This window comes from Perognathus longimembris, chromosome 6 (assembly GCF_023159225.1).
Source record: "Perognathus longimembris pacificus isolate PPM17 chromosome 6, ASM2315922v1, whole genome shotgun sequence".
NCBI classification, from domain to species: Eukaryota; Metazoa; Chordata; class Mammalia; order Rodentia; family Heteromyidae; genus Perognathus; species Perognathus longimembris.
Window position 1 is genome coordinate 69,274,201 of NC_063166.1, and position 25,321 is coordinate 69,299,521.

At 46.0% G+C, this 25,321-nt stretch overlaps 1 protein-coding gene across 1 annotated transcript; it reads left to right on the forward strand.

Moving 5' to 3' along the window:
* Positions 1 to 1,816: 1,816 nt before the first annotated feature.
* On the forward strand, positions 1,817 to 25,311 carry Mmp24 (matrix metallopeptidase 24). Its single transcript, XM_048349072.1, has 8 exons — positions 1,817 to 2,834; positions 7,573 to 7,689; positions 9,420 to 9,724; positions 18,342 to 18,503; positions 20,836 to 21,050; positions 22,215 to 22,353; positions 22,719 to 22,985; positions 24,834 to 25,311. The coding sequence occupies exons 1-8, from the start codon at positions 2,596 to 2,598 to the stop codon at positions 25,169 to 25,171; spliced, it is 1,782 nt and encodes a 593-aa protein (XP_048205029.1). The 5' UTR covers positions 1,817 to 2,595; the 3' UTR covers positions 25,172 to 25,311.
* The last annotated feature ends 10 nt before the right edge of the window (positions 25,312 to 25,321 follow it).

Below are 25,321 nucleotides of genomic sequence, written 5' to 3' on the forward strand. Positions count from 1 at the left end.
GGATTACAGGTGTGAGCTATGGGTTCCTGGCACATCCTGTAACTTTTAAGAATCAATTCAAATCTTACCTCTGCCTAGAAGCCTTCCTTGAGTTCTTTTTCTTCCTCCACTGTCCATGAACAAGACACTCCAATACAACCCTGTACACACCTGCCTTGTAGCATTATACTTTCATATCCCGAGTTTATTGGTGTGCTGTTTCTTACCCATAGTTGTACCCCAGAAGCCTTGCACAGGGCCTAAAATGCAGTAAGTGCTCAATAATAAGCATTGGTGGAATGGTCAAAATGAACATTTTCTCTGTGTCCACTACAGTCCTGGGTATTGGATATCTAAGCATGGGCATCGACTCTTCCTTTAGAGTCTGGAGGAAATTGATATGTAATGATCGGGGCCCAATTTTATAAGGTCTACAGTATCTATAAGAGGAGGTTTGGAGAGCACAGAAGAGAGAGAAAATAACTTAGCCTGGGATGGCTTCCAGTGGTAGTCATTTATGGGCTGAACATTGAAATGTGAAAGAGTTTTGCCAAACTAAGAATACTAGGCAGAGTGAAAAACACATATAAAGGCATAAAAGAGATCAATGTTTTGGGAACTGCAAGTATCTATATTCTATGTCATTGCTCAGAAAAGAAAACATGTTTTAGATACGAAATGTGAGCAAGGTAAGGTTGTCACTCTGTTGTGGATATTTTAAGATTATTTTGGCAATATTTTTAATCAGTCAACTGATTTTTATCACAACGCAGTAAAGATGTTATAGTCATCTGTGGTGAAGTAAAGAATAATTTATTTTCATTTCTGATCCAAAAATGGGTTGATTTGACTTAGAGTAAAAAAGACATGACCACATAAGTCTGTTCATTTAGAAGCAAGAAACAAAGGCAGCTAATATCATCTCCAAAGGTACCCTTTCCTTCATTCATTCACTTGGTGTTTAGGATGGGCAAAGAATAGGGTTTATTTTGCTCTAATCCCACTATTGAAAGTGCTTGTAGAAGAGTTTGTGGATTCTGTAAACACTCGAGTATTTTTCTCTGGTGGATATCACAGGTATTTCTTGGTGCTCCTGTTTCTTTGGGTTTCCATCCCCTCACACCTCTTAACATGAATAAGCATTGCTTTCTTTACTGTCCTCAGATGCATTGCTTCCTTGAACTTTTTCACCCAGATTTCTTTCAAAGCTTCTACTCTCTTAAACTTTTTCTCGTGGAACCCTATATACTTCTTTCTTTTCTTTTTTATTTTTTTTTTTTGGCCAGTCCTGGGCCTTGGACTCAGGGCCTGAGCACCATCCCTGGCTTCTTCCCGCTCAAGGCTAGCACTCTGCCACCTGAGCCACAGCACCCCTTCTGGCCGTTTTCCATATATGTGGTGCTGGGGAATAGAACTGAGAGCTTCATGTGTAGGAGGCAAGCACTCTTGCCACTAGGCCATATTCCCAGCCTCCTTCTTTCTTTTCTTAATCTCTCTTTCTTCCTCTCTCTCTCTCTCTTTCTCTCTCTCTCTCTCTCTCCCTCTCCCTCTCCCTCTCCCTTTCTCTCCCTCTCCCTCTTTCTGTATGGATGACTCCACAGGCAAAACTTAGAAAAAAAAGAAAATCTGAGGAAAAAAAGAAGTCCACCATAACAATCTAACCAAAAGATATTTACAATTAATTCACAAAGGACAGTCACAATAATTCTTTTTTATATTTAGAAGCTTTTGGAGAGAGCTGGGGTGTAGCTCAGTAGTATCTTTAGCATGTGCAATGTGTAAGACCCTGTGTCCAGTCACCATCACACACACACACACACACACACACACTCACACACACACTCCTCTAAATTGTCAGCATCATTTTAGACTTTCACAGAAAGTTTTTAGCACTAGGACAAAGAATTCTTGAATATCTTTTCTAGGTTCCACAATAGTTAACATTTACTGATTTGCCTTATTTAGATCTCTCTCTCTCTCTCTTTCTCTCTCTCTCCCCCCTCCCTCTCCCTCCCCCTCTGCCTATATTTATTTCTGAACATGTTTAGGAATAAGTTGCAGACATCACACACCCTTATGTAAGTCTAAATATTTTAGTGTCTATTTCCTAAGCTAAAGGACTCTCTTACATAATAGATTTTTCTATACATTTACTATTTGTTTCTATTGAAATTAAAGAATACATTACTTTGTTTAAATTTACTTACAATTACTTGCTTTAGGAGGAAGTGGTTTAGCAATGAAGGCTGTATATAATCTCTTGCCAGAAGATATCCTACAATGTGATTCTTGCTCAGACTCTGACTTTAAATAAGAATTTCTGGTGGGCACATTTGCACAGATTGCTCTATTTAGTGAATTAACTGTTCCTGTGCTCTTATGTGTTAGGCTTTTGACAGTGGGAAACCCTGTATTCATGGGTAAAGAGGCAGGGCAGGGAAAATCTTTAAATACAAAATTATCTTTATTCTGTAGTCAATAGAGAGCCAATGATAGATTCACAGTAGGGAGTAAACCAATCAGAGCTGTGTTTCCTGGAGATTAATTTGACAGTTTCTGTGGGATGGAATGAAGGAAGAAGGAATCAAAGCATGAGTTCTCAAGTCTCATGGGCAAATGATCCCTAGTGTTAAGGGGAAATCTCTGCCCAGGTACAATGGTGCCTTCTCCAGCATAATGCATCCTTTTCTCTCACGTGTCTTTCAGAACTGGTTGAAGTCGTATGGCTATCTGCTTCCCTACGATTCACGGGCATCTGCATTGCACTCAGGGAAGGCCTTACAGTCAGCAGTCTCCACTATGCAGCAATTTTACGGAATCCCAGTCACCGGTGTGTTGGATCAGACAACAATCGAGTAAGATTTGCGTAGGACATTGTGCCTTTGAACTTTCCGGGTTTACATTTGAGTTTGCATTTGCCATACATCCCATACCCATCCTACCTTTCTATATTTTACTCTGGTAGTACCACCCTGGGAGGGAATATCCTAAAGCACTCTCTCTTTCTTTCTTTCCTTCTTTCTTTTTTTTAATTTTTATTTTTTTGGTCCAATGTGGGTCTTGACTTGGCCTAGTCACTGTACTTGAGTTCTTTCGCTTTAAGGCTATTGCTCTCCCACTTTGAGCCTTATCTCTACTTCCAGTTTTTGAGTGGTTAATTGGAGATAAGAATCTCATGGAGTGCTGGGAATATGGCCTAGTGGTAGTGTTTGCCTTGCATACATGAAGCCCTAGGTTCGATTCCCCAGCACCACATATATAGAAAAGGCCAGAAGTGGCACTGTGGCTCAAGTGGTAGAGTGCTTGCCTTGAGCAAAAAGAAACCAGGGACAGTGCTCAGGCACTGAGTTCAAGCCTCAGGATTGGCAAAAAAAAAAGATTCTCATGGACTTTTCTGCCAGAGCTGGCTTTGAACTGTGATCTTCAGATTTCAGCCTCCTGAGTGGCTACGATTATATGCATGAGCCACTGGTGCCTAGCCCAAAGCACCCTTTCTTATGTTAACTGGGGGTGTACCAGATGGAACAGATAGAAGTTCCAGCTCTACTATTAACTTACTGTGTAACCTTGAAGACAAAGCCCATATCCCTCCTAGCCCTGTTTCCTTGTCAGTACAATGAGAGGTTGAGTTACAGAAGGTCTCTTAAATCTTCTCTTATTCTAGTAATTTACAATCCTGTAAGTTACTCTCTGGAATTACTTGAAATGTATGCACCTCACTTGAAATTGAGAACTCTTGATTCATAATGGGTTGGCAACTCTTGTTCTACTTTTTCCAACTATCAAACACTTGAGTGCCTTTATGTGCTTGGGCCAAGCACCCCACCTACTCATGGAAATACACAATCATCTTTGACCATACCAGCCTAGAGCTCAGAAGGGGACAGAATCTCTGGGAGATACTTAGGATGTAATAACAAATAAGTCCAGGCACAAGGATGGATGGTAGCTATCATTCAGAGTGAAAATAAAGAAGAAGAAAAAAGACGGATGGGTATGGAACTCCATGAAGCCAACATAGAAGGAGCAGCCAGAAAAGTGGTACGAGCTGTAGGTGCATGATATCACAGCAGTGAAGGGGGCCATGGTCACAGAAGGATCCGCTGCTACTGAGTGATCAAACAGATTTTAGTGACTGAGAGGTCATTGATAACCTCAGTGGAATAAGTCAGAGGGCAATGAGAAGAGAGGTGGGGAGTAGAGACAGCAAGCGAAGGAAAAACAGGAGCACCCTGAGAGTGAAGGGGAGGAGAAATGGGTGGTAGCCAGGGGGATGACATTTGTTTTGTTTGAGATGTGAGAGAGTGGAACATGTTTCAGTTCGCTTCAGAAATAGATAGAGAAGCTACTCAGGCTGTCTAAGACAAGCTATTCATGTCACAAAGGCCTGGAAAAGAGCTGGAGGGAAGCTCCAAAGGAGGGAGTAAGGGATCGGGAGCCCTAGCTCAGGTAAGAACAGATGGCAGGGCTGGGTGAGGACACAGGGGAGTTGGCAGCAAGTAGAATAGGAAATACACCTAATTGTGGATGGAGGATCCATTTGTCCCTTGGGTAAATCACTGTGACTGAATCATTTCTGTGGATCCAGCATGTTCATTTGAAAAGGGGAGTGTTGAATTATGGTTACCAACTTCTGGATCCCATTGTTTAAGTTCCTAAGCTTTCAAAACTTGGTGACACTGGGATTTTATGATCCCCAAATTCTGACCAAACATTTCCTATTCCAACGGTAAAGTGCTGTGATAGTACCTTCGCAGATGCTATGTCGTGAGTAGACTCTCAAGAGCTGCTTTTGGAGAGCCCACTTGTCTTTCTAGGTGGAGGTTATTTTGAGGGCTTTGCTCAGGCCTCATCACAGTGCACCCAGGGCCAGAAGCACTGGTATCTCTGCTGAGGCACCACCTGGCCTTGGGTTTTACTCAGTTCCAGAAAGCCCCAGGCCTGTTGGGCGAAGTTCAGAGAACGGCAGGTGGACAAGGAAGGGGGAGGAACAGGGAAGGATCTGAAGGAAAGGGGTGGCATTGTCCACTTGCAGTTTTGCCCGCACTGCTTCATAAGAAGGTGGTAAAGCATGGGCAGCATGAGTATTCTAGAATCATGGGAAAGAGAAGGCTCCTCATTCAACAAAAGGCCTAAGTATGGCAGGTGTTTGGGTTAGAATTCAGAAACCTTACTTTCAGCTCCAGTTCTGTGACTTTGGGCAATCACCCCCTTTCTCTGGGCCTATTTCCTAGCCTAGGTATCTTTCCAGGTCTAAGTCAGCCTTGCAATAGCAGAAGTAACTGAGGTTCTTGTCCTAGAGACTATTAGTGAAAGGAAGCTTTATTTGCAACCTTAAGTACTATTTTTGAGCAACTACCTTGGGAAATGCCACAGATTTATTCGTTTGCTCATTTATTCAATCAACAATATAGTTCTTCTAGCTCACCCTTGTGCTAAGCACTGAAAATTAGAAGCCCTAGCCTTTGTCAAATTCTAATAATAGTTCACCTCTTTATTTGGCTAAGTTTCAGTCCTGTTTCTAAGTTTCAGTCCTCACTGTTTTCTATATTTTGCAAGTTACTCAATTTATCTGTGTACCTTTTCCTTCATCTGTAAAATGGGAACAATAATTTCTGGTACTTCATGGCGTTAAGAACCAAAAAAAGGGCTGGGGATATGGCAAGAGTGCTTGCCTCGTATATATGAGGCCCTGGGTTTGATTCCCCAGCACCACATATATAGGAAACGGCCACAAGGGGCACTGTGACTCAAGTGGCAGAGTGCTAGCCTCGAGCAAAAAGAAGCCAGGGACAGTGTTCAGACCCTGAGTCCAAGGCCCAGGACTGGCCAAAAAAAAAAAAAAAAAAAAGAACCAAAAAAATTCTAAAAAGAATATGAACACTGACAATTGTAAATGCTTAGGCTAGGGCATGGAATTACTATCATTGTCTTTTATTATTAGTTTGTTGAGTATGGGTCATTTTCTAAGCAATGTGGAACACACTAAGTTGAGTGAGATTGGATTGATTTTCTCTAGGGGCTTTTAATATTTAGTTAAAATAGCCCCTGCCTTCATTTCTCCATATTGCTAATGGCAACAGCTTTTTATGGCTGTGGGTGATGCCAACCCATCGCTTAGTGGATTGGTCCTTAAGCAAGGGAATAGAAAATGTAGGATGGCCTGGCACCAATCAGCTATAAACTTATAACTCTCAGTCTTCTTAAATCCCCAACAATGTCCTGGGCTTATTGGTCCCTAAGGTATTTTATCTGATAACCAGTGGTTATCAAAATTTACTAAGTTCTATGAATTGGGCTAGCTGCAGGGTCACAATGATGAATATAAGATGATTCTTGGCCCTAAAGAACTTATCATTTATTAGAAGCAACTGAGAAATAGATTTAAAAATCACAATTCAATGTGATAAATTGCTACATATAATTATATTCTATGATTATGCAGATAATTATGTTTTATAATTGCTCATCCACTTTATTGATTGGTTGGTTGGATGGTTGACTGACTGATTGTGGTTCTGGGTTTTGAACTCAAGGCCTCACACTTGCTCGGCAGTAGCAAGAGCTACTACCTTTAGGCATGACCCTATCCCTTTTTGCTTAAGTTATTTTTCAGATAAGATCTGGCACTTTTTGCCCAGAGCTGGCTTCAGACCAAGATTCTCCTGCCTATGTCTTCTACATAACTGGAATTACAGATGTGAATCACCATTCCCAGTCTTTTTCTTTTCTTTATTCATGCTTCTCCTTCCTTAAGAGCTGGGATTACATGCAAGTAACACCATGCCCACCTATTTCGCTATATCTTGAAAATCTATTATGCCATCCTACTGTTAGAGAGTTCTAATTCAGTCAGTCAGTCAGTCAACAAACCTCTATCAACCCCCTTCTGTTTCAGCACTGTGCCGGCCCTGGGGTTACAAGTAATGCTTCTGTCTTCATGGAGCTCAGAATCTGATGAGAGAGGTGAAAAGTAAACAAGAAAGCAATTATGTAATTTCAGGGAGCAATAATGCTGTGAAGAAATAAGCAAACAGTGGTGGGATGGGGTGGTCTGTTCAGATGGAGTGGTCAGAGAAATTCTCTTTGAAAAGCAGAGACCTTAATGAAGTAAAGGGACAAACATATGAAAAGAAAGGAAGCAACAAATGCAAAGACCACTGAGTGGGAATAGGATTAGCATGTTCAAGAAGCAGTCAAAGTGGCTGGGGCATAGTATCAGAAGGGTGACAAGCTATTGAACAGGTAGGTAGGGACTAGATCATGCAGGCCTTGTGAGATAGCAGGGGGTTAGAACTGCCTTGTGGTGATTCAGTCACTTGCATGGTCTTAGTTTAGTGGTGGAGCTGTAAATTATGACCTGAATCTCCTGACCCTATATCTCTTATTCAGCAATATTTCTCTATGAGTGAATGAATTAATGAATCAGTCAGTCTTGTTCCTGTTGGGGACCATCAGAGCCAGAGTCCCAGAATTTAAGTTGAGGACATATATTGTCCTTCAGACTGGGATTGGGGACTAGGCAATGCCTTCCTAGGATGTTCAGTGACCACCATATGTATGTATATTTTTGTGTGTCCTTTCTCTGCCCAGATGGATGAAGAAACCTCGATGTGGTGTCCCAGACCACCCCCACTTGAGTCGAAGGCGGAGAAACAAGCGCTATGCCCTGACTGGACAGAAGTGGAGGCAAAAACATATCACCTACAGGTTCTCCTTGGCTTTGATCCATTCTCATTCAGGTTTTTTGTTCCTGAGGCTCAGGTTGTTCTGGAGTTTAAGTTAAGGGCCCAGGAAGTGGGCATCAGGACCAGATACTGAGAATTTGGTCTTCTTAATGCATTTACGGGATGGTGACTCCAGCTTTAGGTTTTCAGTATTTTTGGGTTTTGTTGGTGTTTTATTTTTTTGCCAGTCCTGGGGCTTGAACTCAGGGCCTGAGCACTGTCCCTGGCTTCTTTTTGCTCAAGGCTAGCAATCTACCACTTGAGCCACAGCACCACTTCTGGCTTTTTCTATATATATGGTGCTGAGGAATCAAACCCAGGGCTTCATGTATACGAGGCAAGCACTCTACCACTAGGCCATATTCCCAGCCCAGGTTTTCAGGATTATCTGCTCCTTTGTGGGTTTATTAGCTGTGTTCTGTTTATATGCTTACAGTTTTTGGTTACATAAAACGTATGGATTATTCAATAGCTTTCAAATGTGGTAAAGACCATGACAGAACTCATTCTCTTTATCAGTGCTTGCCAAACCCACTGATCTGTATTCCCTCCCCACCCAGAGTCAGCCTGACAGATTTCACCAAGAGGCCCAACACAGAGTACCTTGTTCTTTTGTGTGTGTGTGTGTGTGTGTGTGTGTGTGTGCATGCATGTGTGTGTGTGTGTGTTACTAAGGTTTAAACTCAGGGCTTATGCTTGCTAGACAGATGCTCTGCCATTTGAGCTACATCCTATCTCTCCCAGTTATTTCTTAAGGAGTATAAAGAATGAAGATGAGTCATAACAGTGTCATTCTTTGACTGTCTGGGAAAACCAAGGCTGAACAGTCTTGTAAGTTAGTGAACTAAGAACCAGGATGATGAAGCCAGTTACCACACAGACACCAGAATTGAAGTGGGCCTGGGGCAAGGGCCAGGAATAGGGTATGCTCTTGGGCTCTCGTTGGCACATCTCAAATCTCTGACTCTATCTCAGGGGGATATCTTGGGTGCAGAGGCAGGACTAAACAACTGACAAGCTATGGCGTTCAAAACAGATTTTTTTTCAGAAATCTGATGAGAGGAGGGAACAATAAAAATGGGGGTTTAAAATGGGCTAGAAGCCAGGTAGCAGTGACTCACACCTGTATCCCTAGATACTCAGGAAGCTGAGACCTTGAGGATCATGGTTCAAAGGCAGCCTGGGGAGAACAATCTACAAGACTCCATCTCTGTGGTATATATACACAATGGAATGATAATGCATCATTTGCAAAGAAATGAAAGGAAGGACCTGGAAAAAATTATGTTGTCAGGCCTACAGAGACAAAGCTTGCATGGTTTCCCTCATATAAGCAAATACTTATATATTTATTTATTAAATGGTATATGTTTACTAATTAAGCTGTAATACAAGTACATACAAATGTATTAATTGGGGCTGGGAATATGGCCTAGTACAATTGAACATTAAAAAAAAAAAAGCTAGAAGTAGAGCACTAGCCTTGCGCATAAAAGCTCAGGCATAGTGCCCAGACCTGAGTTCAGACCCCAGCATTACCACCTTTAAAAACAAAGCTATTCTGATTGAGGCAGGTAGAGAGGGATCTAGAACTCTGCCTACCCAGCCTTAGTATAGCTAGACCACTGGGCTACAATGTCTCTGACGTCTCTTTTAGCTCCACTTATCTCAGGCCTTCTAGTCCTCCCTAATGATTTTCCCCTTTCTCACCAGCATTCACAACTATACCCCAAAGGTGGGTGAGCTAGACACACGGAAAGCTATTCGCCAGGCTTTTGATGTGTGGCAGAAAGTGACCCCGTTGACCTTTGAAGAGGTGCCATACCATGAGATCAAAAGTGATCGGAAGGAAGCAGACATCATGATCTTCTTTGCTTCTGGTTTCCATGGTGACAGCTCCCCATTTGATGGGGAAGGAGGATTCCTGGCCCATGCCTACTTCCCTGGCCCAGGGATTGGCGGAGACACTCACTTTGACTCAGATGAGCCATGGACCCTAGGAAATGCCAACCATGATGGTAAGACCACCAGGAGGTGGGAGTGGGGTGTTAGTCCTAGGTTTCTTAGTTGTCAGGGAAAGAAGCTCCAAGAAAGAGCTTGGAGGGGCTGGGGATATGGCCTAGTGGCAAGAGTGCTTGCCTCGTATACATGAGGCCCTGGGTTCGATTCCCCAGCACCACATATACAGAAAACGGCCAGAAGTGGCGCTGTGGCTCAAGTGGCAGAGTGCTAGCTTTGAGCAAAAAGAAGCCAGGGACAGTGTTCAGGCCCTGAGTTCAAGCCCCAGGACTGGCCAAAAAAAAAAAAAAAAAAAAAAAAAAAAGAGCTTGGAGGAAACCATAAATGTCTTACTTTTAAGAACTAAGAACTCGGGCTGGGAATATAGCCTAGTGGCAAGAGTGCCTGCCTCGGATACACGAGGCCCTAGGTTCGATTCCCCAGCACCACATATACAGAAAACGGCCAGAAGTGGCGCTGTGGCTCAAGTGGCAGAGTGCTAGCCTTGAGCGGGAAGAAGCCAGGGACAGTGCTCAGGCCCTGAGTCCAAGGCCCAGGACTGGCCAAAAAAAAAAAAAAAAAGAACTAAGAACTCAAGAGGGTAGAAACTGTGATATGATAATACTCTACACTTGATAATACCTACCTAACCTTACCAGGCCAGAGATGGGTCAAAACACTTGGAGATGGTCTAATTGGGTTGAGGCAGGCTTGTATCATGAGTTAGAAGAGAAAACGATGTGTTAGAGGCTTGAGAAAAAGGTAACAACGCATTAAAGTTGAGAATCCCACAGTATTGTAACAGACACCATAATTATTCTAGTTTTTTGATAATTTGCACTACACCACTGTGGTTCAGTGGAACAGGAGTCAGCACTGTACAAGAACAGTAAGAATGGCTTTCAGGTTGTCAAAGTGTTCCTCAGCAATATTTACTCACAAAGCACTTATTTAGTAAGACCCTCTCAATACCTCACTTGGCAATACTGATCTCAAAAGCCTTGCCAGACAGGTGTTCTACTGCTTGAGCCACAATTCTCAGTTATTTTAGTTTTTCTTCAATTATCCCTGAGCCAGCCTAAGACTGAGATTCTCCTATTTATACTTCCTATGTAGCTGGAATGGCAGGCCTGTGCCACCATTTTTTTGTTGCACCAGATTTTGTTGCAATTTTGGTTGTTTGTTTGGTTTTGGTCCTGGGGCTTGAACTCAGGGCCTGGGTGCTATCTATCCCTGAGCTTTTTCACTCGAGGCTAGTGCTCTACCACTTTTAGCCACAGCTCTACTTCTGGCTTTTTTGGTAGTTGATTGGAGATAAGGGTCTCTCATGGGCTTTCCTGCCCAGGTTGGCTTTGAACCATCATCCCTCCTCAGATCACAGCCCCCTGAGTAGCTAGGATTACAGTGATGAGCCACTTGGGCCTTGCCCAGTTTTTTTCATTGGTTGAAAGAGGGATCTCAAACTGGGAGAGAGGGAGGGAAGGGGTGACATTTTCCAATAAAATAAAAATAAATTTTAAAAAAGGAAATGGGGGGGCTGGGGATATAGCCTAGCGGCAAGAGTGCCTGCCTCGGATACACGAGGCCCTAGGTTCGATTCCCCAGCACCACATATACAGAAAACGGCCAGAAGTGGCGCTGTGGCTCAAGTGGCAGAGTGCTAGCCTTGAGCGGGAAGAAGCCAGGGACAGTGCTCAGGCCCTGAGTCCAAGGCCCAGGACTGGCAAAAAAAAAGGAAATGGGGGGGCCTCAAATTGCAGTTCTTCCAATCTCTGCTTCCCACATGGGAGTACAAGTGTGAAAGCCATTTCGCCTTGTCAATTATGCCCAATTTGAGATGAAGGCTAGATGGCACTCAACTCAATCCCTAGTTCAACTTTCTGCCTCTGTGACTAGGGACAATTCACCCTCAGTTTCCTTATGTGGGAAACAAGGGAGTGAAATGGGTGATCTCTAAGGTTCCTTCCGGTTGTAATGTGACATGATACCAAGTCCTCAAAGACCAGGGACAGCTGAACAATTTTAAGGCAAAACAAAAACTAACCAAGCTGGACATTGGTGGCTCTTGCCTATAATCCTAGCTACTCAGGAGGCTGAGATCTGAGATTCACAGTTTGAAGCAGCTCAAGACGACAAATCCAGGAGAAAATAGCTGAGCAAGAGTGAGACCAAGAACAAGAGAGAATGACTCCAAGTCCTTCCTTTGGAAATGCTGGTTCTTTTTTAAATTAATTTATTATTATTATTATTATTATAAAGGTGGCATACAAAGGGATTACAGTTAAATGAGTTAGATAAAGAGTACATTTCTTTTTGGATAGCATCACCACTCTCTACCCTCTCCTAGTTTTCCCCTCCCACATCCACCCACAAGTAGTATAGCTCATTCTTTTTTTTTTTTTTTTTTTTTTGGGGGGGGGCCCAGTCCTGGGCCTTGGACTCAGGGCCTGAGCACTGTCCCTGGCCTCTTCCCGCTCAAGGCCAGCACTCTGCCACCTGAGACACAGCGCCCCTTCTGGCCGTTTTCCATATATGTGGTGCTGGGGAATCAAACCGAGAGCTTATGTGTAGGAGGCAAGCACTCTTGCCACTAGGCCATATTCCCAGCCCCTTATAGCTCGTTCTTAACATAGTGTCTACTAAGTACCTCTGCTGCATTTGTTCTCCCTTTGTCCCTTCATTTTTCTTTCCTTCCTTCCCTTCCTCCCTCCCCCCACTCTTTCTTTCTTCCTTTCTTTCTTTCTTTCGAACTTGGACTCAGGGCCTGAACACTGTCCCAGGCTTCTTTTTGCTCAAGGCAAGCACTCTACTTCTTCTTCTTTTTTTTGCCAATCCTGGGGCTTGGACTCAGGGCCTGAGCACTGTCCCTTGGCTTCTTTTTGCTCAAGGCTAGCACTCTACCACTTGAGCCACAGAGCCACTTCTGGCCTTTTCTATATGCTGAGGAATCGAACCCAGGGCTTCATATATATGAGGCTCTACCAATAGGCCATATTCCCAGCCCAGCACTTTACTTCTTGAGCCACAGAGCCACTTCCAGCTTTTTCTGTTTATGTGGTGCTGAGAATCAACCCCAGGGCTTCATGCATGCTAGGCAAGTACTCTACCACTAAGCCATATTCCTAACCCCTGTACCTCCATTTCTATGCCCTCCCCTTACCCTGCCAAACACGACAAAAAGAAAACAAAAACAGCAACAAGGAAAAAACCTCGTGTTTCCATTTCCTGGAGTTCACTTCAGTAAATAGTTTTGTATGATCAGATGCACATAGGCATTGGTGCCTTTGTGTTCCTTTCCCAGGGGTATCTTCCTTTGGTCTCACTGTGTGTAAGTGCCTAGAGTCCTTTATAATTTATCATGTCCCTGTGTAGGAAATGCTGATTCTTAAGTAAGTTTGGGAAACTGAGCATCTCTCTGTTCTTGATATTGCCTCAGGCAGTAAGCATAATCTCCAAAAACCCTTTCCCAGAGGCATGTCTAGTGTCTGGAGCTGGAGCTACACTCCTTTGAGACCACTCCAAATCACTGTATGGTTCAGGGATTGACAACTCTCAGCTTATCTGTTCAGATTTGTTCAGGAGATAGTTGGCCAAGGCTCAGCCTAGGCACTTATGGAATTGCTAAATTTCTCTTTGTCCTCCTCCTTCTTCAGATTTTTGTCTTCTTTCCTATGAAACTTCATTTCCTCTACTGTAGTATCTCTAGCCTATGTCCTGGACATATTTCCTGGATTTCTGTATAACTTTCAACTTATCTCATTCTTGTTTCTGTATTGGTGTCAACAAATGCCTGTCTGTGCTAACTGAGAAAGTCAAGAGAACTACCATTTTTGAGGCCATGTATGTACCCAGCACTGTTAGCTGATATGGTTTTATTGTAGCCTTGGTACAAACAAGTGAATTTTTCTTTTCAAGTATTTGAAAAGTGAATTTCAAAGGGATGTTGTCCAGTGGAAGTGCTAAGAAGATATTCCTACTCCTCAGTCTCCTGCCCAGCTCTAGGGATTTATACTCCCCCACTCCCTGCCATTGGAGAACTGGGGGTATGTAGGAGAGGGTTCTAGAAGCTGTGAATGAGTACCCCAGTTGCTTGTCCTACCCTAGTTTTGAACAACCTCCAGCTCTGATAGAAATTCCAAGAGAGCTAATGTCTTCTTTGGACAGGAGTCAGGACCTTTCTCTGGAAAATCAGACATGAACCAGATGCAGCTCACAGTCATGACAACATATCCCTGGTAAGCTGGTGCCTACTGCCCCAAGATCAGTTTGGGAAGGAGAGGAAGGGAGATTTATTGAGCACCTGGATATGATCTCATTTAATTTCCACATAGACTCAGCAAAGAAAAGACAGAGGTCTCCTAGGAAATTTTTTATTATTAGCTTTCTTTCCCCCACTAAATTTTCATTATGGAAAACTTAACACTCCAGAAAGCAAGGAGAAAGATTATGATCTCCAGGTACCTATTGCCTACTTCAGTGGTCAACACTGTATTATTTCTGTTTCACTTACTCCATCCCACTTTCAATTCTTGGATGATATGCTTTAAAGAAAGTTCTGGCTCTATCACTTCAACAGTGAAATCTTTAGTATGTACTTATGGTAAAGACTCACTTTTTCTTTTCCACTCAAGGCTGGTGAGATACCACTCCTCCATTTCCAAGACTCATGTTTAACATAACCACAAAATTATCAAAACCAACAAAGGTAACAATTTATTAAATTCTAATACCTAATTTGCATTCACTTTCCCAAATTACCTCAGAGATGTCTTTTCCAGTTGCTTGCTTGAATCAGGACTCATATTTGCAGATCAACATGGCTGTCCACTAAAGCTCTTGCAATTTAAAACTGTTTCATACTCCCTCCCCCCACTACCTTCCCTTGTCTTAAAGGTTTACTTTTAACCTATCTCTCTTCCCGTGATTCCTGAATATTAGTAAGTAGTAATTAGATTACAGTGATTAGACTCAGGTTCGCCTTAAGAAGAATCCTTCCTCAGTGGTACTGGTACTTCCTGTTCACTGCCTCAGAAAGCAAAGGCAGTGTAAGGTTGCAGGGCATCCTTCTTTAAAGAAAAATAAATAAGGCTGGAGGCATGGCTCAAGTGGTAGATGCCTTGAGTTCAAACCTCAGCATCACCCAACAAACAAAGAGATGTCTACTGTCCCAACCTCCTAAACCAGAATTCCCCTCCCCAGGTGTTTAAGAAGCCCTGAAGAACCACTGGATTGTGCAGGTGGTTCTCATTCCCTACTTTCTTGAGCCTGTGAATGGACAAGCTAGCCTACCACACCGTAAAGCCAGTTTCTGGAGCTACTTCCAGAAACTTCTCCTGTTCTCAGTTCTCTCAAATGAGTCAACCAGTGAAATCAGCAGATAGTCATTAAGCTCCTGTGGGAGAGAACCCAGCCATGTGCTACTTTGTCATAGGGCAAGGTGACAAGACAGGAAGAGCCTTCGTGACCATACAGTGCCTTAGAGAATAGAGCCCTTCCACACTTACGTCACCAGCTCTCCCCCTGTCCAGAGACTGGGGACAGCCGGGATTGCAATCTCCATTTTACAGATGAGGAAAATAAAGTTCTGCCAAGGGGTTAAGAAATTCACACAATAAATATAAATGGCAGAGCTAGACGTGAATCTGGGACTCCACATCTTAACAGTCTCCCTCCCAGTAACAACTGCCCCCCGCAAAAAAAAAATTCTATTGCAGGCCATCTAAAGACTTGGAAAAATATTGAGCTTTTGAGACTTCCATCTGGGGTACTCTCACCTTAGAGGCTCAGAGCTTGCCCCAAAGAGCTCACAGTCCTGGGGTGGGGGAGAGTATAAAGGCTGTAATTCACATAGTCTGGGAAGTGGCCTCACAAAATGCTGGGAGAGTGAAGGAATCATAGTATCCAGCAGCTGAGAGCATCGGGCAGGCTTTCTGAGAGACAGGCTCTGAGCTGAAGGTTGGAGGACAAATGCTATTCCAGTTGGATCCAACAATGGTGAGACAATCAAGGGAATGTGTTTGGGGGGCTGGAGGAGTCAAGGAGATGGGTATTACCAAATAGGGAGGTCCTAAGAGACAGGGTCCACTGGCACAGCTAAGCCTGCTTGTCTAGGATGTGGGGAAGGCTAGGAACTTGGGTAAACACTGAATCTGGAGGATGTTGGTCCTTGCACACCTCTCAACACAGATATGCTAATTAATAGTGTGAGGCCTCTGTGCCAGGAGCAGACATGAGCATCTTACGTACCTTGTTTCACTCATCTTTACCCCTATTTGTATGACAAAGATAGCACCATTCTCTTCATTTTACAGAAGAAGAGATCTAAAATGTCAGACTGCTAGACATGACAGAAATCACACAGTTCTGACCACTGTGCCTCCTCCTAAGTCTACTGTAAGAGACTCGTGCCCTGGAAGCACCAGAATCTCCACAGCAGATCTCCTTGTGCAGTTGATTTCCCTCTCCCATGCTCACAAAGCCCTCCTGCCCATCTTCTTCCCTCTCCTCCCCAGAGTGCTCCTAGTTTCTGCATAGTAGGATGCTGGGCTCTCTAGCTGTCTTGTCTTCCTTTTGGTTCCCTGGGACACACCTGCAGTTCCCTGTCCTTGTTTTCTCCAAAGGCCCAGGCCCAGGCCAAGGACAAAGGCTGAGAGTCTCAGAGCTCAGTGCCCAGCTCTTGGGTTCTCTACTGGGATTTGTGTGGTCCAGCCTCGAGGAGGGTCCTGGTCAGGACATAGGCCCTGAACAGCTTGTCCCAGGTAGAAAAGCAATCCAGGAGCAGAGCCAATACAACCCCAGGAAGCAGAGCTGCCTTCCGCAGCCTTGAGTAGCTTGCCTTTGTTTGGGATGGAGCTCAAAGATGAGCTCACACCTCCCTCGCTGCCAGAAGGGCCAGGACCTGAGGAAGATGCAGAGAGCTGCCTGGCCTTCTCCTGCCAACCAGCCCTTCCCAGCAGAAGGCCAGCCCCAGGCTTCTGGCCAACCTTGCACTGATCTTGCCCATCTTCCTTCCTCTCCAGGCTCAAAGGTGGCTTTGCTGAAGACACGGGTGGCATTGGTGGAGTGGCAGGTTCTCATGTCCCATAATCTGGGTCTGCCTCATAGGGTTCTCTTTTCCCAATCCCTAGCCAGGAAGGCTACACAGCTTCCACCCGCTCTGACCCTCACGGGGCCTTGACGGAGCCAGTGGGCAGCAGGCTTCCTGACTCCTGGCAGCCTTCCTGGACTTAGAGGTGAAGAAAGGGCCTAAAAGATGTGCCTAGGGCTAGGAGATAAGAGGCAATGCAAAAGACATATACAAATGCCAGAGGTCAAGGACAGTAGAGGGTCTTTAATGACAGTCAGGCACGAGGACTGTTTATACAGTGGTCTGCTCAATTTCTGGTCCCAGGCATTTCTTATCCAACACTCCGGTTACTTCACACACACACACTCATACCTTGCCCTGCCCCAGGCTTAATGCAGCTTAGGAGGGCTGCCTTAAGACAGTTTTGTTGGAACCCTGTTCATTGACTTTGTGCTTCCTTTCTGGTAGATGAACTTTCCCCCTTTCATAGTATAAGAACAGGCATTTAGGGCCAGGCCACACATTTCATATGTTTGCTTATTCACTCATCCAACCTCCTACTCCATTTTAGAAATGAGGACATTGAGATTCAGCCCGTCACACACAAGCAGGAAGGGGTAAGAGCTGGGGATGAAGGTATCTTGTCCTATCACTGTGTTTCACACTTGGGGGTCCTGTGTCCCACTCTCAGCCCCTGGATTACGTGTCTACCCATACTTGAATCCTCACCTTGGTCTTGGTCAGGAATTCAGTTAATACTTCTGAGACTTCTGTCCAGCTGACTGAGAGCTGTCCCACACCCATGGCTCCTTACGCTGGATCTGAAGCTGACCACCAGCCAGCTATGCCAAGCACTTGCTCTACTTGTCCCCACCACTACTGCCTTGGCCCAGAGCCTCTGCACCTCCCACCTAGACCCTTGCAGTGACTTCTGAACTAACCCACTGTTCCTCCTGCCTCAAGTCTGTGTCTCTCTAACCCTTCCCACGACCGTAACCAGGGAGATCGCATCATACTCCCACCTTCAATCCTGCTTATACCCCGCATTGGCTGAGAAGTCAATCCAAATTCCTTTGTAGGGCATTACAGAGTCCTGCTTGCCAGCCTGGCTGACCTCATCTCCCTCTAGCTCTCCCCTCATGCTTTGTTCCAGAGCCAAGAGGAAGGAAACTCCTTGTCCCTGGACCTGCTTTAGAGCATTCCCTCCACCCCACCCTCTTCCTCCCCTACCCCTGAATCCCTTTCAAGACCCAACATTTAAGCTTTTTTCTTTCTGAAGTCTTCCCTGAGCATTTCCTTCCATGTTTAAATGCCCTATCCTCTTCAGAATCCCCCTCAGCCCTTACATCTACCTGTGACAAAGCACTCAGAACACTGTGTCACTCAAGTCATTTCTCCAAGTGCCACTCTATATCACAAGGCCTGGAAGGCAAGGATTGGGTCTCATCTCCATGTATCCTGATATCCAACAGAGGGCCTGACACATTTCTTTCAGTGTTTGCCCAACTAATGGATTGACTGACTGATACCCAAGTGGGTACTCTTGGTCCCTTCCTTTTCCCTCTCCACAGGAAATGACCTCTTCCTGGTGGCTGTGCATGAGCTGGGCCATGCGCTGGGACTGGAGCACTCCAACGATCCCAGTGCCATTATGGCACCCTTCTACCAGTACATGGAGACGCACAACTTCAAGCTACCCCAGGATGATCTCCAGGGCATCCAGAAGATCTACGGTGTGTGGCGGGGAAAAGAGGGCCATTTCACCTTCTGGAGGGCTGCCCCGTGGCTAGCTGTCAGGAGCAAAGTGTAGGCTAGGGAGTTTTGCCATTCATCGACATTGCTGCCAGCTTGATGAGCCCTCTCCCCCCCCCCCCCCACACACACTTGGGAAACCTAGGAGTGGATTGATGGTGACTGAAGGACCAAGTAAGGGGAAGGACAAAATGAAAAGAGTACTCATTCCTCCTTCTCAACCCCTTCCCCTTCCACACACGCTCCCTTCCCTCTGCTGGGTGATGACTAGGCACTCTTCTGGGGCCCTTCTAGCCAAGAAGAGTCACGCAGCTCTATGAGTACTAGTGATAAAAGCTCATGAGTATCCTCAGCTTTGACCTTGAAAAGAAAAACAACACCACCTCCATCATGCCTCTTTCATGTCACATACAAGTTGTCATTCTGGGCAAGCCAGCGCTGAGATGGGAAGGTCAGTCCCCTTGAGCAAGTGCTGGTCAGCACAACACGTCCCCCCAGGCAATGGAGCTCCAGAGGTGGCTCCCTCTGGAGGAGATTCCCCATTTAGATCCCTGGATCTCAAAAAGTGAGCAGCAGAGGGTAGAGTGGAAGCAGTAAGTATAAGAAGGTATTTCAAAGGCAGAATAGACAGGACCTGACAAAGCAGATGCAGTGGTGAGGGTCACTGTGGAGCAATGGGATTCACCAGTCTATAGTCAAAAGACCTGGGCTGAGATACTGACTTGAGATCTTTGATATCTAATAGCACTAACCACAGCTATTGGATTGAAATGTATATTAAAATTAAATGTCCTACGGGCTGGGAATATGGCCTAGTGGTAAAGTGCTCACCTTGTATACATGAAGCCCTGGGTTCAATTTGTCAGCACCACATATATAGAAAAAAGCCGGAAGTGGTGCTGTGGCTCAAGAGGTAGAGTGCTAGCCTTGAGCAAAAAGAAGCCAGGGACAGTGCTCAGGCCCTGAGTCCACGCCCCAGGACTGGCAACAAAAACAAAACAACAACAACAAAAAATTAAATGTCCTAGTGACCAGTTCTGATGTCAAGCATCTTTCCTTTTTTTTATTTGCCAGTCCTGAGGCTTGAACTCAGAGTCTGGGCGCTGTCCCTGAGCCTCTCTGTGCTCAAGGCTAGCATTCTACCACTTGAGCCACAGCACCACTTCCTGCTTTTTCTGTTTATGTGGTACTAAGGAATTGAAACCAAGGTTTCATGCATGCTACACAAGCACTCTACCACTAAGCCACATTCCCAGCCCCTGTTAAGCATCTTTCTAAATAAGAATTTGCATCAGACACCTGGACTAGTGGCTGTCCATTGACATCATCTTAAGGTTCCAATTTTCACCAGGTGCTGGTGGCTCACACCTGTAATCCTGGCTACACAGGAGTCTGAGATCTGAGGATCTCAGTTCAAAGCCAGCCCAGGTAAGAAAGTCCATGAGACTCTTAACTATAGAAAAAGCCAGAAGTGCTTTAGCTGTAGCTCAAGTGGTAGAGTGCTAGCCTTGAGCAAAAGGATCTTAGGGACAGAGCCCAGGACTGACCAAAAAAAAAAAGAGCTTGCTTCTCAAGGAGATGAAGTTTTAAAACTTCACAGATGATCCTAATATGTGCCCAAATTGAGACACTGCACAGGGATGAAAGAAACTAAGTGAAGAGACTTCAGGGCGCTCCAGTCTTTATAGGGAATGGAGGCTAAGAGGGAACAGCTGCTGAGGTTGCAGGAAACCCAGGAGAGCATGGGATCCTGGAAAAGGGGGAGTATGTTTCTAGGATATTGCTATTCAAGCTGTGGACCTCAAACCATCAACATCAGCATTACGTGGGATCTTGAAGACATACAGGCCCCACACCAGCCCTCTGAGTCATAATCTGCACTTTATCCAGATCCCTAGATGATTCATATACTCACCAAGTTCGAGTGAGTAACTGTTGGATTCCACAACACAGAGGTCATTGGTGATCTTGGCAAGTGGTTTGGGTGGGGAACAAGCTGAAGAATGAAGGGGAGTGAGAAAGTGGGGCCAGTGTGTATGTAGGAAAGCAGAAAAAGAGGCATGGGATACTAACCCTAAACAAGGACAAATTTGTTCTTGTAGTGAGAAGACAGAGAAAGGGGAAGTGGGGGGCTAAGAAGAAGAGTGCCCCCATCTAGTGGCCATTTCCACCTGTTTTTTGAAGATTGGAAGCGTTAACTCAGGGTGAATTGACAGATGGCAGGTGACAGACTTGACCAGGAGCTGCCTGCAGTAAGGCAGAGAGCCCTGGAGAACCACTGGCTCTTTTCTAAGACGCAGCCTCTCTCTCCAGGACCGCCAGCAGAGCCACTGGAGCCCACAAGGCCCCTCCCTACGCTTCCAGTCCGCAGGATCCACTCACCATCTGAGAGGAAACATGAGCGCCAGCCCAGGCCCCCTCGGCCACCCCTTGGGGACCGACCATCCACTCCAGGCACCAAGCCCAACATCTGTGATGGCAACTTCAACACAGTGGCCCTCTTCAGGGGCGAGATGTTTGTGTTTAAGGTAGGGCTGATGGACAGGTGTCACCTGGGTCGTTTCACTCCTTCCCCCACCACAGACCTGGGGAGACTCTTGCTCTGGAAGCAGGCTAGTGCAGAGCTTGGACAAGAACTGGCCTAGTGGCCAGGACCTGGTGGTCTCTTTCTGGTGCTTCCAAGAAAGTCAGCTTGTTTCCAAGAGGTGAGGGGAAAAGATGGTTGGGTTGACAACTCGCCTGGGGGTTAATGATGGGGACAGTACTACAGATAGTTTCTGGTCTCTGACATGGAGCAAGTTGCCCTTCTCTGAACCTCAGTTGTCCATCTGATACTGGGGAAATCATTCTTCTAATGATGAATGTGTGAAGATCAAACTGCTATGAAGACAACAGGCTCAAGGCATGGAAAAGTTCTTTCCAGCTTCACCTCTGACTACCAAGGCAACAGTTTTTACCAATCTGGTTAGCTGGGCAGCGAGTCTCCGTCACACTGGGCAGTTGAGGTTTCAACTAACTGAGGTTTCAGTGAGTAATCAGGCAATGTAAGTCAACCTCAGTCTCATACAGTGGTTGTAAGGCATGTCATTTGGCTTTTTCTCCCCACTTGTGGGGTTTGAACTCAGGGCCAGGGCTCTGTCCCTGAGCTTTTTCACTCAAGGCTAGCACTTTACCACTTTGAGCCACAGCATCACTTTCGGTTTTGGGTTAATTGGAGATAACAGTCTCACAGGCTTTCCTGCCCCAGCTGGCTTCAAACCGCGATCCTCAGATCTCAGCTTCTTGAGTGGCTAGAATCGCAGTGAGCCACTGGTGCCAGGCTCTGAATTCATTTTTCTTTGCTCCTCTCCAAGTGTTCATAGACAAATGAGGGCTTTATCGTTCCCATTACCAGGCTGGGATTCCCAAGGTTACCTGGCAGCCAGTGGCTCTCTGCTGCCCTCCTGTGTCTTCTCTAGGCACCAGCATCCCCCTTTCCAGCTTTTCAATACCTCTTCTCCCACAACCAGGTCTGTCTCACGGTCCTTAGTCAGCAGGGAGGTTTAAATGAAGAATCACATGAGCATCTTGTCTTCCTCTTGAGAGTTAGAAGCAGCAAATGGACAGACTCCAAGGGAGATTGTGGCCCTGGGCTGAGATGACTGCATTGAGAGGCAGGGCCTGCTATGTCCCTTTCTCCCTTCTTCACCTAGGATCGCTGGTTCTGGCGCCTGCGCAACAACCGGGTACAGGAGGGCTACCCCATGCAGATTGAGCAGTTCTGGAAAGGCCTGCCAGCCCGCATAGATGCAGCCTATGAAAGGGCTGATGGGAGATTTGTCTTCTTCAAAGGTAATGAAGCCTGTGCTGTGAGACCTGAGATAGTTCCCTGTCCTTTTTGAGATGTCCCTTATCCACTCTAAACTAGAAGAGGTGTGGTGGGAAGCAGATTTCCTCCAAAGGCCCTTCTAGCCCTAACAGAAAGGCACAGGATTGACTGACATTGTCAGAGAGGAGAGAAGAAAAGGTCACAGGGGTTGAGCCTAGGACCTGGACAGTATGAAACACATTGCCTAGGATCTGGGATTAGCGTCTGGCTTCTTGCTTCCAAGATCCACTGAGGCCAAGGGGTCAAGTAGACTGACATTCTGGCTCTATGAACAAAGATGGCATCGAGTGATTTGGGACTTCTGATCCTGAGCTGCTCTTGCCCACAGGTGACAAGTACTGGGTATTTAAGGAGGTCACAGTGGAACCTGGGTACCCCCACAGCCTGGGGGAGCTGGGCAGCTGCTTACCCCGTGAAGGCATCGACACGGCTCTGCGCTGGGAACCTGTGGGCAAGACCTACTTTTTCAAAGGCGAGCGGTACTGGCGCTACAGCGAGGAGCGGCGAGCCACAGACCCTGGCTACCCCAAACCCATCACCGTGTGGAAGGGCATCCCACAGGCCCCCCAAGGGGCCTTCATCAGCAAGGAAGGATGTACGTAAGGGCCCAGGGAGGTGGGGGAAGGGAGCTGATTTTTATATGGCTCCCAGCTATACTCTCAGGATACCCAGTGTAAAAAAAAAATTGGCCTGCTAGCTGACAGCTGTCCCTATGGTTCTTGTTCACACAGCAAATTAACTTACCAGCTACCGAGTCACAAGTTTTCACCTGCAGGAATGACTCACAACTGAGATGTTTTTGTGGGCTGAGTTCATTCCTTCAGACATTATTTCTCAAACAGTGGTCCTCTGGTGTTCTCTAAGGGCTCCTTGGTAGTCAGATCTGAAAAGTAATGATGAATAAGAGGTTGCTTAAAGGTTCTTATTTACAGGGCTTACAGGCAGACATCTAGAAAGTGAAACTTAAAAAAAAAAAGCTCTTTCTGAAGGAAGGCTGGCAACAGGCACTCATAATCTGTTTCCCTACATACCAGACTAGGCACTGTTCTCAATAGGAGGGGTCAGATCTTGCTAGGTACAGAGGAGGCATCATAATTGCTTATCTGGTCAAAAGCAGACTCTGGGGCTGGAGTGCAGCTTAGTGTGAAGCAAGCACAAAGCACACAGGGTGCTGAGTTCTAACCCCAGTGCTGCAATAAACAACAACAAAAAGCAGACTCTGGAGCCGGGATGGGTGGGTTCACACAGATAATCCCCACCACTTCCTGTGAATTTTGGAAAATCAGTGAAACTTTTTCAGTAACGCCTATAAAATGGAGCTAGTAATGGCAATGACCTGAATATACTGGCTTCGTGAGGATGCCTGCAGTCTCCGCTACGTAAGTTTTAACTGCTAGTAGCAGTAGAAGCATCTTGTTAGTGTGTTTCGGTTTAAGTAAAATGACAGGATTCACTCATTCACTCCATAATTGCTGAAAACCAGCTTGTATGGGACAGAGGATTAGGATATAGCTGTGAACAAGATTTGCATAGTTCTCAGTGTCAAGAAACAAAGCAGCAATAGAAGCTAAGAGGAGAGTAAAAACCACAGACAGCAAGAGGCAGTGGATGGCACATTAGAGACCGTTATCAAGTTCACTACTTCTAAAGCCAATGCCACAGGGGACAGCAGTTGTTAGCTGGTTTGTGTACCTGATGTTTTTAAACACATGATCTTCCTTTTTGAGGAGCCTCAGAGACAGGTGACATCAAGGGCCTTGACCAATGAAATTCCCATCCAAGGTAAAAGCCAGCCAATGAGGAGAGTCTGAGAGTTGTTTTCCCATCTCTGGACTGGCTGGGCTGCTGAGGCTGTTGCTGAGGGCCTAGGAATAGCTCCTACCCAGGGAATGACTTGGAAAACCTGCCAACTTTTCCTTCCAGCCTTTCCCCCATTTCTCCCTAGAAGGGCCCCAGAGACCCTGCATCTGTGTTACACTATGTGCCAAGCCAGAAAGACTCCATAATTGTGGAGAGATAGTGTCTGTGGTCAACAGAAGAAATCTTGCTCCGTTGGCTCAGGCAGGCTCTGGACTGAGGTGCTAGCGTGAGGTTTGAAGGCTTGATCTGGCCCTTGTGAGGCGCTTGTGGGCCCAGTGTGACAGAGCTGTCTCTGGGCTGAGAATGGTCCTGTCTGGGCAGCACAAGTTAAACTATTTCCCGGTTCTACTTAAATAATCTCAGTGGTTTCCCACCACCTTCTCTGGAGCTGTGTTGTTGACTCCACAGTGCAGCCAAGCACCCCGCTTCCACAATTCCAACAGTCCACTCCCTCTGCCTCACATGTCACCCATCCCTCCAAGTTCCCCTCCCCCCACGGCCACAACATCCTATACCCGGTACTGGCCCCAAGCAGGTGCCAGCAAGGGCTTTGGACGGGTGATCCTGGGCTCTATTTCTGCAGATTACACCTACTTCTACAAGGGTCGGGACTACTGGAAGTTTGACAACCAGAAACTGAGCGTAGAGCCAGGCTACCCCCGTAACATCCTGCGTGACTGGATGGGCTGCAATCAGAAGGAGGTGGAGCGGCGCAAGGAGCGGCGGCTCCCCCAGGAAGATGTGGACATCATGGTGACCATCAATGATGTACCAGGCTCTGTAAATGCCGTGGCAGTGGTCATCCCCTGCATCCTGTCTCTCTGCATCCTGGTGCTGGTCTACACTATCTTCCAGTTCAAGAACAAGGCAGGCCCTCAGCCTGTCACTTACTATAAGCGGCCAGTCCAGGAGTGGGTATGAGTAGCCCAGGGCCCTCTTTGTCCACTTGGTCCGGCCGACCAGGCCCTTTCTCACCAGGGTCTGAGGGGCAGCTCTGGCCACTGCCCACCGGGGCCAGCAGGCCCCTGGCCAGGTCATACAGCTGAAGTGGTGGGTGCATTGGTCTAGGCT